Source organism: Oncorhynchus keta, chromosome 35 (assembly GCF_023373465.1).
Source record: "Oncorhynchus keta strain PuntledgeMale-10-30-2019 chromosome 35, Oket_V2, whole genome shotgun sequence".
NCBI lineage: Eukaryota > Metazoa > Chordata > Actinopteri > Salmoniformes > Salmonidae > Oncorhynchus > Oncorhynchus keta.
Genome location: NC_068455.1, coordinates 50,686,468 through 50,703,594, shown reverse-complemented (window position 1 = coordinate 50,703,594; position 17,127 = coordinate 50,686,468). Strand labels below are relative to the sequence as shown.

The 17,127-nt window shown below is 40.0% G+C and overlaps 1 protein-coding gene across 2 annotated transcripts in view; it reads right to left on the bottom strand.

The window, feature by feature from the left end:
• Positions 1-16,087, bottom strand: part of LOC118368611 (sodium/potassium/calcium exchanger 2-like) — a 152,941-nt gene extending 136,854 nt beyond the window's left edge. For both annotated transcript variants that reach the window (XM_035752868.2, XM_035752869.2), the window contains exons 1-2: positions 15,901-16,087; positions 12,726-13,819 (exon numbers count right to left, since the gene is read on the bottom strand). In XM_035752868.2, coding sequence (XP_035608761.1) covers positions 12,726-13,640 — 915 coding nt within the window. In that variant the 5' untranslated portion in view covers positions 13,641-13,819; positions 15,901-16,087. The remainder of the gene's footprint in view (positions 1-12,725; positions 13,820-15,900) is intronic.
• Between the last annotated feature and the right edge of the window lie 1,040 nt (positions 16,088-17,127).

The window sequence follows — 17,127 nt, the reverse complement described above, 5'->3', positions numbered from 1 at the left end:
TCTAACTGCCTGTATCTCAGGACCTGAAGCAATATTATGCATATTCTCGATACCATTTGAAAGGAAACACTGAAGTGTGTGGGAATTTGAAATGAATGTAGGAGAATATAACAAATTAGATCTGGTAAAAGATAAAAAGAAAAAAATGTATTCATTTTTTGTACCATCATCTTTGAAATGCAAGAGAAAGGCCATAATGTACTATTACAGCCCAGGCGCAATTTAGATTTTGGCCACTAGATCTCAGCAGTGTATGTGCAAAGTTTTAGACTGAACCAATGAACCATTGCATATCTGTTCAAACTGTTTTAACAAGATTGCCCAAATGTGCCTAATTGGTGTATTAATACATTTTCAAGTTCATAATTGTGCACTCTCCTCAAACAATAGCATGGTATTATTTCACTGTAATAGCTACAGTAAATTGGACAGTGCAGTTAGATTAACAAGAGTTTCAGCTTTCTGCCCATATCTAATATGTCTATGTCCTGGGATTTTTTGTTTGTTACTTACAACGTCATGCTAATCAAATGAGCCTATATTAGCTCAACCGTCCTGCGGGTGGGACACCGATCCCGTAGAGTTTTAAGAGGGAATGCTTTGATTGGTGGGTGCTTTCTGATTAGATGCCAATCATGTCACGTCTTTTTAAACAACATAATGGTACATAGTTGGTACACATTCTTGTGCATTTTGCTACTATGCATCAGCTGATTCTAAAATCAATTTCCAACTGATCAACCTTCTCCACAGGTTATGCAAGATATGTATGTCAACAAGACTGTGATGTGTTGTCAGCAGCGGTAAACTGTTACTAAAGGTTTGCTATAGGATTTTCTCAAAGATTAAAATGTGCTTACAAAGGCTTAGAAAGAGCATACAGTCTCCAAATTGTTTCTCTCCTATGCAATTTGCAGAGGCAAGCACAAAGCAGAACTGGGAACAGACAGTTTGAGTTTGAAGTATTGACCCTCAGGGCTAAATTGAGTTGCATATATGACTCGTCTAGTGATCGACAACGACAGCTGGCTTTTTTCATTTTATGAACCCAGACCTAGAGTAATGTGTAAAGTCATACCGTATAAAAAAAAAAGTGTGATGGAAAGAGGAAGTTGTGGTACAATTTTCTAAATGCCGACAGATAATTTGTTCTTCGACATCGTGGGATGTTTTTGTGTATGTGAAATTAATTATGCGAGAAATGGCAGCGGAAACTCCTTTATGCGCAAATATTGATATAATAATCATCATATCGAAGTAAACTTGGAGTCACAAGATTATATAGTGCATGATCCTCCCACTACGACTCAGGAAGCCACACAGTTTATTAGGGTACAAATTAATAAAGTTAGGATGAACTTCACACGGGGGTGAGCTTGATGCTCTTTTCCAATAAATATTGAGGGTCTTATTCTGGTGACACGATGAACGATGCTTGTCTGCAAAAAAGTACCGTCATCCCGTACTGAATTTTATCCACAATAAGTCAGTTTGGTGGAAACACCAGCGGTGGGAAAATGCGCATTTTTCTTTATGTGGATTTTTTATATTCACATTAAAATCACCATTAAAGTCACCAATTGGATGGAAACCTGGCTATAGAAACAAAACAATATTGGTGTATAATGAAAACTGGACTTCCTCACTTTACAGAAACGGGCATAATATACTTACTTAAATAGTTTGAAAATCTCAAATACATCTCAGACTGACATTCAGATTCAGTACAAAATACATCTTAAAAATCTACAAAGTTTCCATACGCCCTTATACGGCCTACATCAATGATTCACATAATTTGTAAAAAGAATGACATACTATAAAAAGGTTGGAAAAAGATTTATGCCACAATCTGCAAATCACTCGATTTAATGACATGATGATATCACCCTTATACAGTGTATTCACATCCCTTGACTTTTTACGCATTTTGTTACGTTACAGCACAAAGTTAAAATTGTTTAAATTTTGATTTTGTGTCACTGATCTACACACAATAACTCATAATGTCAAAATGGATGTACAGTAGGTTTTTAGAAATGTGTATAACAAATGGAAAGCTGAAATGTCTTCAGTCAATAAGTATTCTATCCCTTTGTTCTGGCAAGCCTAAATAACTTCAGGAGTAATAATGGGCATAGCAAGTCAGATAATATGTTGCATGGACTAACTCTGTGCCCAATAATGGTGTTTAAGAGGATTTTTTAATGACTACCTCTTCTCTGTACCCCACACATACAATTATCTGTAGTGTTCCTCGGTTCAGCAATGACTATCAAGCACAGATTCAATGACAAAGACCAGGGAGGTTTTCCAATTCCTCGCAAAGCAGGGCACCTATTAGTAAATGTGATATTTCAGTTTTTATTTATAATACATTTGCAAAAATGTGATTTTTCTTTGACATTATGGGGTATAGTGTGAAGATTGATGAGGGGAATTTTTTAAAAATCTATTTTAGAATAAGACTAACGCAACAAACTGTGGGAAAGTCAAGGGGTCTGAATACTTTCGGAATGCACTGTATATGTAGGTCTTTTATGAATGCTTCATTAAAACTACATGTGGTATTCAAAAACAACAAAACTGCAGCCCTGCCACTTGTTTTGTTATACAATTAAGAGATGGGACAAAGGGAATATTACACCCTCTTAAATTCGTAGACAGCTCTAGATGCAAGGACTGCCAGTCCATGACATCAACTGTCAGTAGTTTGTTTTAAACATATTTAGAAAACTTCACATTGTTCGTTTACGTTCTTGTCTTTAAACAATGGAGTAAAAACAACCTTATATTTTGGTGTTTTATAGAGAACGACAGCTGAGCTATGCTCATGAGGCCTTTATAAATTCTAGTCTTCAAGAATCAATGGGTAAATATCAAGAATTGAAATGACCAAAGCACTTCATGATGACAGAAGTGAGTGCTACGGAGGGATAGTTCAATTACCTTTGCTTTCTTAGATACAGGGACAATGGTGGCCATCTTGAAGCATGTGGAAACAACAGACTGGGATAGGGAGAGATTGAATATATCTGTGAACATACTAGCCAGCCTGTGCATGCTCTGAGGACGCGGCTAGGGATACTATCTGGGCCGGCAGCCCATCTAGTGACTCCCCAACATCGACTGACACTAATTAGCATAACGCAAAGGACATAAATATTCCTAGAAAATATTCCTATTCATGAAAATCACAAGTCACAAGACACAGCTTAGCCTTTTGTTAATCACCCTGTCATCTCAGATTTTCTAAATATGCTTTACAGCCAAAGCTAGACACCCATTTGTGTAAGTTTATCGATAGCCTAGCATAGCATTTTGTCCAGCTAGCAGCAGGTAACTTGGTCACGGAAATCAGAAAAGCAATCAAATTAAATCGTTCACCTTTGATGAGCTTCGGATGTTTTCACTCACGAGACTCCCAGTTAGATAGCCAAAGTTCCTTTTTTCCAAAAATATTATTTTTGTAGGTCGAAATAGCTCCGTTTGTTCTTCACGTTTGGCTGAGAAATCACCCGGAAATTGCAGTCACAAAAACTCCAAAAAATATTCCAAATTAGCTCCATAATATCGACAGAAACATGGCAAACGTTGTTTATAATCAATCCTCAAGGTGTTTTTCAAATATCTATTCGATAATATATCCACCGGGACAATTGTTTTTTCAGCAGGACCGATTGGAATAATGGCTACCTCTGTATTTTACGTGAGAATCACTCTGAGAGCCATCAGGTGACCACTTGCGCAATGTAGCCGCTTACGGGTATTCTTCAACATAAATGCGTAAAACTACATCACAATGCTGTTGACACCTTGGGGAATACGGAGAAAAAGTAATCTGGTTGATAGCCCATTCACTGCTCAATAGGGATGCATTGGAACACAGAGCTTTCAAAAGATGAAAGCCTGGACTTTTCTCAGGCTTTCGCCTGCAATATCAGTTCGGTTATACTCAGAGACAATATTTTTACAGTTTTGGAAACTTTAGAGTCTTTTCTATCCTAAGCTGTCAATTATATGCATATTCTAGCATCTTGTCCTGTCAAAATATCCTGTTTACTACGGGAACGTTATTTTTCCAAAAATGAAAATACTGCCCCCTAGTCACAAAACGATATTATTAAGGACATTACATCAAAGTTGGATCAGCCTGAAGTGTGGTTTTCCACTTTAATTTTGAGTGTGACTCCAAATCCAGACCTCCATGGGTTGATAAATTTGATTTCCATTGATAATTTGTGTGATTTTGTTGTCAGCACATTCAACTATGTAAAGAAAAAAGTATTTAATAAGAATATTTCATTCATTCAGTGTTATTTTAGTGTTCCCTTTATTTTTTTGAGCAGTGCATATATATATAATATATATATATATATATATATATATATATATGTAGATATTATATCAAATCAAAGTTGTCACGTGCGCCAAATACAACAGGTGTAGACCTTAAAGCGAAATGCTTACTTACAGGCTCTAACCAATCGTGCAAAAAAGGTATTAGGTGAACAATAGGTAAGTTAAGAAATACAACAACAGTAAAAAGACAGGCTATATACAGTAACGAGGCTATAAAAGTAGTGAGGCTACATACAGACACCGGTTAGTCAGGCTGATTGAGGTAGTATGTACATGTAAACATGGTTAAAGTGACTATGCATGTAGGATCAACAGAGAGTAGCAGTAGCGTAAAAGAGGGGGTTGGCGGGTGGAGGGTGGGACACAACGCAGATAGCCTGGTTAGCCAATGTGCGGGAGTACCGGTTGGTCGGCCCAATTGAGGTAGTATGAACATGAATGGATAGTTAAAGTGACTATGCATATATGATAAACAGAGAGTAACTTGGGGGGGGCACACAATGCAAATAGTTTGGGTAGCCATTTGATTACCATTTCAGGAGTCTTATGGCTTGGGGGTAAAAACTGTTGAGAAGCCTTTTTGTCCTAGACTTGGCACTCCGGTACCGCTTGCCATGCGGTAGTAGAGAGAACAGTCTATGGCTGGGGTGGGTGGGTTCTTCAACAATTTTTAGGGCCTTCCTGACACCGCCTGGTGTAGAGGTCCTGGATGGCAGGCAGCTTAGCCCCAGTGATGTACTGGGCCGTACACACTACCCTCTGTAGTGCCTTGCGGTCAGAGGCCGAGCAATTGACGTACCAGGCAGTGATTGCAACCAGTCAGAATGCTCTCGATGTTGCAGCTGTAGAACCTTTATAGGACCTCAGGACCCATGCCAAATATTTTCAGTTTCCTGAGGGGGAATAGGCTTTGTCGTGCCCTCTTCACGACTGTCTTGGTGTGTTTGAACCATTCTAGTTTGTTGGTGATGTGGACACCAAGGAACTTGAAACTCCCAACCTGCCCCACTACAGCCCAGTCGATAAGAATGGGGGCGTGCTCGGTCCTTCTTTTCCTGTAGTCCACAATCATCTCCTTAGTCTTGTTTTTTCAGGACCCTTTTCCTTAAATCTTCTTTGTTAAAATCCCCAGCTACAATAACTGCAGCCTCAGGATGTGGTTTCCAGTTTGCATAAAGTCAAATCAAATCAAATTTATTTATATAGCCCTTCGTACATCAGCTGATATCTCAAAGTGCTGTACAGAAACCCAGCCTAAAACCCCAAACAGCAAGCAATGCAGGTGTAGAAGCACGGTGGCTAGGAAAAACTCCCTAGAAAGTCCAGTGAAGTTCTTTGAGGGCCGTCGTGGTATCCACTTGGGGGGGGGATATAGACCACTACTATTATTGACAAAAATTATCTCGGGAGATAGTTCGGTCGGCATTTGATTGTGAGATATTCTAGGTCGCGTGAACAGAAGGACTTTAGTTCCTCCTGTATGTTATCACAGTTACACCATAAGTCGCTAATCATAAAACATATACCTCCACCCTTCTGCTTCCCGGATGAGATGTTTGTACCTGTCGGCGCGATGTACTGAGAACCCAACTGGCTTTACAGAGTCAGACAGTATATCTCGAGAGCGCCATGTTTCCATGAAGCATAGTATGTTACAATCCCTGGTGTCTTTACTTTATTATCAGAATATTTGACATTAGCGAGTAAAATACTCAGGAGCTGTGGGCATTCTTCCTAATTCGGACAAGAAGACTGCCTCGAGTACCTCTTCTCCGCCAGCGTTGTTTTGAGTCAGCCTCTGAAATAAGTTCAATTGCTCTGGGGAGAGAAAACAACGGATCCGCTACAGGAAAGTCATAATGCTGGAAGTTCTGGTGAGTTACCGCCGATCTAATATCCAATAGTTCTTCCCGGCTGTGTGCAATGACACAAAAATTATTCCTGAGCTAATGACGTAAAAAATAGCTCGTCACGATGCTGCCATCTCAGTCGGCGCCATCATGTTAAAAAAAAAAGAGGCTACCTGATAGCTCATATCCACTGTAACATCCAAATACAACTACAGTTGATCATATCACTAATACCTACAGTTATAGAATGAAGCAAAAAAATGTAAAAATGTCAACTGTAAATTTATAAACATAAAAGATAGATTCTCACATTCAGGATCTAATCTGTCATTCTGCCCCTGAGCAAGGAAGTTAACCCACTGTTCCCCTGGCGCTGATGACGTGGATGTCGATTAAGGCAGCCCCCCGCACCGCTCAGAGGGGTTGGGATAAATGATGAAAACATATCAGTTGAATGCTTCGAGTTGTATAATTGACTAGGCATCTTCTGTTCCCTTTCCTACACTTGGTCTGTAGCCGGGTGGGGGCATTACTCAGCAGACTGTGATAGGAAAGACATAAATGTGTGATGACAGATGTGTCTGCTCTCAGCTCCACAAGCCAGGTTGATCGACTTATCGGTCTCCCTCCTTTTTTGATTTGTTTTTCTGTTATTTTCTCCAGTAGTCTTATCCGGGTGCTCAGCATGCATTGCAGCTCAAGGTCAATAGAATCTCTTTGCTCTGGAACTCCCTGTTGTATTTTATGAGGTTTATTTCCCTCATTAGAAGCAGCCAGAGTACAAAATACAAATTCAAGACCTCTTTACATTTTGAAAGCTTTGTTACTAGAATCTCACTTCCTTGAAAGCTATGCAAATCTTTCAGTCTCTTGGATGTTCAATGACCGGTATTATGTGACCTCTAATGAAATATCCTTTATGTACCTAAAGTAAATCCTGACTTAGTTTTAAATACAGATTTCTGAGATAGTATCACCAAAATTAATTTCCATCTCGTGTCACAAAGTAACCTAAATCCATCAGGATAATCTCAACAACGGTATCAAATTACTCTGGAATATATTCCCTTTGCCCTCCAGTGTCATTGAGCATAGCATTCTATACTCTGTGAAGTAATGCTTTGAATCAATGGATTTCTTATACATGTATCACAAGGAAGATCCCAGTCATTCTTGGTGAATAAACCAAAAATATCTTACAGCATAATTTAACCCGAGGGAGTATTTCAAGCTTCTTAGAATTTCTTAATGAGAATGTCTGAGACAGATGGAATAAGACCATTGCAATGAGGACTGTAATCATCATGCGGAAGGTATTAATACTGGTTTAAGGTTTTTTACAGTAAAGGTCTCCTAATAGGTGTTATTTATCATACTTTGAGGACTGAGATCTAAGATATTTGAAGAAGAAAAAAAAAACATTTTCAAAACAGACCATACCTTGAAGTATGTTTTGTAGGGATTCCTTAAATTTTCAGGGATTTGTTTGTCAAACTGGGACACATGTCCAGCTTAACCTAAAATGATACTGACATTTTTATTAATCCCAAAAAGGAACACTTTATGGCAGCTTGGATGACGCAGGCCAGTGTCATCTAAACAGAAGAAAACTTTTGAAGTCTGAAAACATCTGAGAAAATTTGTCGCGTCATGTCCCTGTGGAGGAAAAACTGATTTACTTTGTTGTAGAAAAAGCTAAATATGTAATTATTTTACAAGAAGGTTGGTACAGGCTATGGTAGTTAAATGAAAAATCAGAAAAAGAAAGACAGAGACTGTGTTGGGTAATTTGAGTGCAAATAATATACAAAATGTCCATGTCCGTCTTTTCCTCAGACTCCGATTTGTTTTTATTTGCACTTCAAGCAAATAACATGTAGAGGGAGTTGAGCGAGCTCTGACTGCATTTTCACAATACTTTGGTATTTATTTATTTTAACTTAACTAGGCAAGTCAGTTAAGAGCAAATTCTTATTTACAATGACGGCCTACCAAAAGGAAAAAGGCCGGGGGCTGGGATTAAAAATAAAAATGAATGAAATAAAAATATAGAACAAAACACACATCACGACAAGAGAGACAACACTACATAAAAATATCCCTAAGACAACATAGCAGCAACACATGACAACACAGCATGGTAGCAACACAACATGGTAGCAGCACAACATGGTAGCAGCACAACATGGTAGCAGCACAACATGGTAGCAGCGAAAAACAGGGTACAAACATTATTGGGCACAGACAACAACACAAAGGGCAAGAAGGTAGAGATAACAATACATCACGCAAAGCCACCACAACTGTCAGTAAGAGTGTCCATGATGGAGTCTTTGAATGAAGAGATTGAGATAAAACTGTCCAGTTTGAGTGTTTGTTGCAGTTTGTTCCAGTCGCTAGCTGCATGGAACTGAAAAGACGAGCGATGTGTGTGCTTTGACCTTTAACAGAATGTGACTAGCAGAACGGGTGTTGTATGTGGAGGATGAGGGCTACAGTAGATATCTCATATGGGGGAGTGAGGCCTAAGAGGCCTAAGAGGGTTTTATAAATAAGCATCAACCGTTGGGGTCTTGGGACGGGTATATGGAGATGACCAGTTTACAGAAGAGTATAGAGTCCAGTGATGTGTCCGATAAGGAGCAATGGTGGAAAATCTGATAGCCGAATTGTAAAGAACATTAACCGCTCGAGAGCACCTTTACCTGCCGATCTATAAATGACGTCTCCGTAATCTAGCATGGGTAGGATGGTCATCTGAATCAGGGTTAGTTTGGCAGCTGGGGTGAAAGAGGAGCGATTATGATAGAGGAAACCTTGATATGTGCTGAGAGAAGGGCAGTGTACCGTCTAGCCATACTCCCAAGTACTTGTATGAGGTGACCACCTCAAGCTCTAAACCCTCAAAGGTAGTAATCACACCGGAGGGGAGAAGGGCATTCTTCTTACAAAACCACATTACCTTTGTTTTGGAGGTGTTCAGAACAAGGTGAAGGTTAGAGAAAGCCTGATGGACACTAAGAAAGCTTTGTCGTAAAGCGTTTAACACAAAAGCCGTATTGGTTGTACAATTTATCATAAATCATATCTAAAACTACTTGAAATCCCACTCAGAAAATGGTGTATTCAATGTACAGCATGTAAAGCCATATATAGTGCCATTGGAAAGTATTCAGACCCCTTGACTTTTTCCACATTTTGTTACATTAAAGCCATATTCTAAAATGGATTAAATCAAATCCAATCCTCAATTTACACACAATAACTCATAATGACAAAGCAAATGTACTACAAATAAAAACCAGAAATACCTTACTTAAATAAGTATTCAGACCCTTTTCTATGAGACCAGGTAAAATCAATTTTCCACTGATTATCCTTGAGATGTTTCTACAAGAAAAAAGTCCACCTGTGATCAATTCAATTGATTGGACATGATTTGGAAAAGGCACACACCTGTCAATATAAGGTCCCACAATTGACAGTGCATGTCAGAGCAAAACTCAAGCCATGAGGTTGAAGGAATTGTCCGTAGTGCTCCGAGGCAGGATTGTGTCGAGGCACCGATCTGAGGATGGGTACCAAACAATTTCTGCAGCATTGAAGGTCCCCAAGAACACAATTCCTCCATCATTCTTAAATGGAAGAAGTTTGGAAGTCTTCCTAGAGCTATAATAAATTGCAATGTCCGTACTGTGAGACACCTAAGACAGCGCTACAGGGAGACAGGACGGATAGCCGTTTGTCCTCGCAGTGGCAGACCACATGTATCAACACCTGCACAGGATCGGTACATCCGAACATAACACCTGCGGGACAGGTACAGGATGACAACAACTGCCTGTGTTACACCAGGAACACACAATCCCTCCATCAGTGCTCAGACTGTCCGCAATAGGCTGAGAGAGGCTGGACTGAGGGCTTGTAGGTCTGTTGTAAGGCAGGTCCTGACCAGACAACACCGGCAACAACGTCGCCTATGGGCACAAACCCACCAGCCATACTACTCGTTCTGTGTGCAATTTTCCTGCAAGACAGGAATGTCAGTGTTCTGCCATGGCCAGCAAAGAGCCCGGATCTCAATCCCTTTGAGCACGTCTGGGACCTGTTGGATCGGAGGGTGATGGCTAGGTCCATTCCCCCCAGAAATGGGAACTTGCAGGTGCCTTGGTGGAAGAGTGGGGTCAGTATCTGTCTCAGTTGTTGAATCTTGTTATGTTCATACAAATATTTACACATGTTAAGTTTGCTGAAAATAAATGCTGTTGAAAGTGAGAGGACGTTTATTTTTTTGCTTTCGAGTTCATATACTCTATTTTATACTATCTTGCCTATGCTGCTCTGTCATTGCTCATCCATATATATATATATATTCTTATTATATTCCTTTATTTTACTTAGTATAGTTTGTATTAGGTAGTTGTTGTGGAATTGTTAGATTACATGTTTGATATTGCTGCAATGTTGGAACTGGAAGCCCAAGCATTTCGCTACACTTGCAATAACATCTGCTAACCACGTATATGACCAATAAAATTTTATTTGACATCTCTGGAGAGACCTGCAAATAGCTGTGCACCAACAATCCCCATCCAACCTGACCGAGCTTGAAAGGATTTGCAGAGAAGAATGTGAGAACCTCCCCAAATACAGGTGTGCCAAGCTTCATGCCCAAGAAGACTCGAGGCTGTAATCACTGCCAAAGATGCTTCAACAAAGTACTGAGCAAAGGGTTTGAATACTTATATAAATTAGCAAACATTTCTAAAATCCTGTTGTTGCTTTGTCATTATGGGGTAGTGTGTGTAGATGAGGGAAAAAAATATTTAGATTTAGGCTTTTACCTACCAAAATGTGGAAAAAGTCAAGGGGCCTGAATACTTTCCGAAGGCACTGTAATTGAGCACAATTTAAAGAGGTATTATGAAATAAAACATTTTCATTTCAGAGCACAGGGTAAGCATTCAAACGACACCTGCTGACTAAAGTTCATGGACTGGGCAAGCCCAAAATTGTATAAATATCGAAACCAAATAGTCAGTCAAGTCAGTCAGGAAGTAACCTGAAATTCCAATTCAATAAGTGAAAAAAGAACCACTTCAAATTATTTACTAATAAACTGAAAAGAAAAAGTTCTTTAAAATGTTAGATTCAAATCACTTCCTGATGGAAAAGGTGTATAAAATGGAGGAATTCAGATTTGACATTGTTTTAGCACAACCCGCAGAATTTATTAACTATAGCAACATGGTTCAATGTGCCAATAAATCAGCACAATGTACTTTTCTTTTCTTTTTTCCATCTTTGAGCTAGAGTTGGGATCAAGTTTACTATGCTAATGCAAGTACAACAAAATAGTAATGGGGAACACTGTATTATACAGTGAACTTAGCCCATTAGGCATTTGTGGTAAGTACATGTATGGCTGCCATCTTTATGCATGTCCGCCATATCCAGTGCCAGTCAAAAGTTTGGATACACCTACTCATTCTTGGGATTTTTTTACATTGTAGAATAATAGTGAGGACATCAAAACTATGAAATGACACATATGGAATCCTGTGGTAACCAAAGACCATTCTAATGGTATCCAGAGAGAACAAAACCCTGTCCTCAAACCTTTACATTGTGTATTTAGTCTTCATAATCCTTCAATTTTTTATTTTTTTATATATTTAATTTTATAGCTTTTTTCCCCTTTTTGTGTGTATTTTGTTCATTTTCATTGTGTTTTCATACATTTTCATACTCTGAATGTAGAAAATAGAAAAAAATAAAGAAAACCCCTTGAATGAGTAGGTGTGTCTAAACTTTTGACTGGTATTGTATATATATTTTTTTACCTTTATTTAACAAGGCAAGTCAGTTAAGAACAAATTCTTATTTACAATGACGGCCTACCCCGGCTAAACCGTGACCCGGATGACACTGGGCCAATTGTGCGCCGCCCTATGGGACTCCCAATCACAGCCAGTTGTGATACAGCCTGGAATCAAACCAGGGTCTGTAGTGACACCTCTAGCACTGAGATGTAAGTACCTTTGACTGCTGTGCCACTCGAGAGCACCACTCGGGAGTACTGTATATATTTTGGGTATAATATGTATATTTATGTTGTATATACAGGGCACATTTTGTCTTCCCTGTTAAAATAAAGGTTAAATGAAACAATTAAATACAAAAACTGACTGACTTCGATTTGAATTCATTTATATAGTGTATGTTACCAGGCAACGGATAGACTTTACTTTTTATGGGATACAACATAGGGGGGCTCCTGAGCGGTGCAGTGGCCTAAGTCACTGCATCTCAGTACAAGAGGCGTCACTGCAGTATGTGATTCGAATCCAGGCTGCATCACATCCGGCTGTGATTGGGAGTCCCATAGGGCGGCGCACAATTGGCCTAGATTGAAATGGTCACATTCATAAGAAAGGGAGGCAGAGGAAATGTTGATGAAACTCTGAGAGGAAAGAGAGATAAAGAAAAATATATGAATGGAAAGAGACTCACCTTCGGCTGAACCTCCACCTCCACCACTTGATTCTTGTTCATGCAGCCTTTCACAAAGCCCTCAACATTGCTGTTGAACTTCATAAAGATCACATAGGTGGCATAGGCTGAGAGCAGAGCAATACTTTCCCAGTAGGAGATGTAGTTATCCAGGAAGAAACATATGAGCATGATCAGGCCTATGATGTAGAAGGAGACGTCACGGAAGAGGGGCCACCAGGTCAGATTGAGGATCTCCCTTGAGAAGATGGCACACATTCCAATGACGAAGAGAATGTTGAAGACAGCTGAGCCCACAATGGTTCCGATACCCACATTGCTGTGGGAGATGAATACGCCGATGACAGAAGTGAAAAGCTCGGGAGCTGACCCGCCTGCCGCCATGAAGGTGGCCCCCGCCACGTCATCAGAGATGGCCAGCTTCTCTGTGATGACTGTCAGAGCGGGCACGAAGAATTCATCACACACAATGGCTAAAGAGATGAACATGTACAGCATCCCAAACATGTGGAGCACTACAGCACCCTGGCGCCTCTCTTCCAGAGTGAACAGGTCTGCGGGGTAGTCCCCCTGGCTCTCGTTGCCGTCTGCCGAAGACCTCATGGCCACGGGCATGTTGGCTGAGACATTGGGATCCCTCTGGTGCTGAGTGGAAAGTAGAGTCCTGTGGGGAGCAGGACCAGACTGAAGGAGGGCCTCTTGAGGCAGGAGCAGCTCCGAGTGGGTCCCTGAGCTCCATGTCAAGGCGCTGAAGGAAAAGGAGATAGCACTTATGGCTACCAGGCTGAACACAAAACCCAGGATTCGTATGGGCCTCAGCTTTCTAAGCAGGTTCTGGTGACGGTGCCTCTTACACGTTGCATCCAGAAAGGGCCTTTGCACCACCATATCCAAGCAGGGTTGGTCCAAACCCATCACTGTGATGTGATGTGCTGTGTGTGTTTCTATACTCTCAATGGTTGGCTGGAAAGAGGGTGAGCTGGTTTTTGTTACCAGACACAACACATGGTGCTGCCGTGGGCTTCAAACAACATGGGAGTATTCCTGAAGCTTTCCAGGGTCTGGCTTGCCAAACGGTGTCTTCATATTAGCCTCTAAAAACAAGATTTGAATAGAAATTGAAGAGAAAAAGGAGGAAGCTTCAACATGTAGCAACAAACTGTTAGCTGTCACATGCCTACCTCAATTCTGTAGTGGATTTAACACCACAATGTAGCCTAGTCCTGACCATGGTTATCCAATTTCCTTGAATATTATTTTTACATTTCAATGTTCTGATGTTTCATTGTGGTATTAAGGCCTATGCTATGATACAGATATACCAGCAATACATGGGTTCAGAGGCAGAGAAATTGAGGTAATAGCTTTATATCTTACTTTATCTTTTCAGAAACAAGCAAATAACAGAGGAAAAATCTTCAAATGTTTGAATTCATAATAGACTAATCATTGCTTGTCACATGCATTGGAAATTACACCCAGATATTAAAGTGATAAGGCCCGAGATGCCAGTGTTTGGAGAATACTTTGGCACTGGTTTTTTAACCCGAGCTAAAATATATCCTCCAAACATCGGCTTTGAGGGCATTATCGGTTTTATACAACGAGTTACCAACATATTCAAATCACTTCAAACTGAAGCTGGAAAGACTGCAAACTAACTGCACTTCGTTTAGTTTGAGCTTTTTTCAATTGACATTTCTTTGTATATAGCCATAAAAAAATGATACCAGCTGATCCCTGATTTCGACGGGCTGAGAAAAGCTGCATGCCTGGCTGTCTCGTCCCGACACATTCATCACTATGAGACAGCTGGAGATTTGAATATTGAAACAATGTTGCAAATGTCAGAGAGACGGACAGCAAGGTTTATACAAATCTCTGCTGTTGAAAACTAAACGTTAGGCTAAAATAAATGTGAGATAATGTTTAGATGCTTTTTATAGAGAAGGCCAAGTTTAGACATTTCCTGGCTGGGTTGATGAGACAGTGAATTGCGCAGTCAAATTGTAATTTGTGGAATAGACACCGGCTGGAATGCGGTTTTAACCAACCAGCATTCAGGATTAGACCCACCAGTTGTATAAAGGCTAATAATAACATGGAAAACGGGTAGGCTATTTCCTCTGAAAAATATAGATGACACTACATATTAATAGGGACAGGAATGTATGCACTGTAGTTACCATGCTATGTATGTGAAAAGAGGAAATAATTCACCAATTTGACCTACTCGGATAGAGAGGATTCATTAGAAAATATTTATAATAAAGATTCGCCCTACTAATGGTATGGTATCCAGGTAGAATTGTTGCAAATAACCAAATTCCACAAAATTATAGGCCTACTCGGTATGTGATGCACCAAATGCCCCAGACCTAAAAACGAACTTCAATGGCACCTTTATACCGGTTATAGTTACTATATGATTGGATTGCGGCGTTTGAAGCAGATCAAACGTAGCCAAAGCAAATCATATGTGCGTTTGTTCTGCATGGGCTAGGCTATCTATTCTCGTAACAAAAATGTGACATTTTTGTTGCGCATACTTGTTTTGTGTCGCAAACGTGGTTAACTGACAGATTCTACTTGAGTCACGGAAATCTAAATACTTTTACAATATAAAAACTATTAACGGCTTTTGGCGTTTAAATGAAATAGTCTACACGCAAAAAAATAGGCTACTGGCCTTCTCTAGCGTAGCCTACATCGTGCATTGAAATATCCGCATGGTATGTCTTCATTTATATGAGGAACAGACTGTTGCAACGTGCGCCTCTGTCCTGCAGCAAAATCTCCCTGCCGCTTAACATTAAAACATAACACGTCAAAGCTGCGTGATTATTACCGACTGTGCACAAACTGGTTGACTCAATGTTGTTTCCACGTCATTTCAACCCCCCCAAAAATGCAATGTGATGACGTTGAATCAACGTGGAAATGTAAGGGAATTTTGTATTTTCCCCCGACTTTTAAAACTAGATAAAAATACATGGAGATGTTTTGTTGTTGCTGATTTAACCTTGAATTCACATTAGTTGACAACTCAACCACATGTAAATATAAACTAGACATTGCACTGGGGTCTGTGCCCAGTGGGTAGACTACTCAGTTGTCGTAATTTGCGCAAAATATGTAACATTGACAGATGTGTCAGTAATTATGAATGTCTTACCTTATATAGCGGTAAATAGAACGGCAACCGTAACACACCAGGTCGAAATTCGGTTCCGTCTTTTGTGTTCCCTTGCTCTCATTGAGCAAATGTGATGTTCATACCCTATCCGACGTTTGAGGAGGAGCTCCGACAAACTGGTTGCAAACTGCGCTCACCTCAACATCATCCCTCCCATCTCACTGAGAAATCGTTCTAGTCTAAAATACATTGCTAATCTAAAAGAAACGACTGGAACCTAAGGTAAGGTCGGTCTAACCACGTGAATAGGGAGGTTATAGTTTACAACAGTGGAAGCCGTCATATGCCATAACAGGATAGACTAGACCTTGATGGAGTTGCCGTGGTTACAGCAATGGCACCATTTCAACTATACAGATAGGGCTGATATAGATGGATATACTTGTGCATGTTTGAAATAACATTCAATGATGTTACTTAATGGCCTACACATGATCCTTCATATGTAGATTGAAGGTGTGAAGGTCACAGAAGGGGAATCGCCCAAATGGAGCTAAACCGGTGCTTTATTCACAAAGTGGAAGAGCTAGGATCAGGTTAGCCTTTTAAACCATATGGAATAAGAGGGGGGCTTTATTCCTAAATCAGCACTCCTAATCTATCACTAGGTTGAAAAACATCAGGGCATTTTGGGACATAAGATCCATAAAGGAATGCAGTCATGATTTCAAGGTCAAATAGTGTGTGCTCTATGAAATCAGTGGGATTTGGTGTTGTGGGATTTGTCTGTTGCTCAGCCTTCGGTTGAAGTTACATTCATCTCTACGAACCTGCTGCTCATGTTTACTTTTCATTCCTCTTACATCAAAATCCCCACCAGGGCTTAGCATTAGCAGACATGCCAAACAAGCCGTGTTGGATAAAGACAGCAGTCTCTGCACAGCATGACAACCCACTGGAGGAAAAATGGTTGAATTAACGTTGTTTCCACATCATTTCAACCCCCAAAAATAAATGTAGGAAAACTCATTGGATTTGCAGAGTCATCAACGTCAGGGAATTTCGTGTTTTTTTCACCTAACCTTTTACCTAAACTTTTAACCTCGAATGACATGGTGACATGTTTTGTTGATTTCACATTGAATTCACAATAGTTGACAACTCAACCAAATGTAAATCAAAACTAAACATTGAACTGACGTCTGTGTGCAGTGGGAAAGTATGTGTGACACTAATGCCCTCGTGGTAGGTAATGAATCACGATTC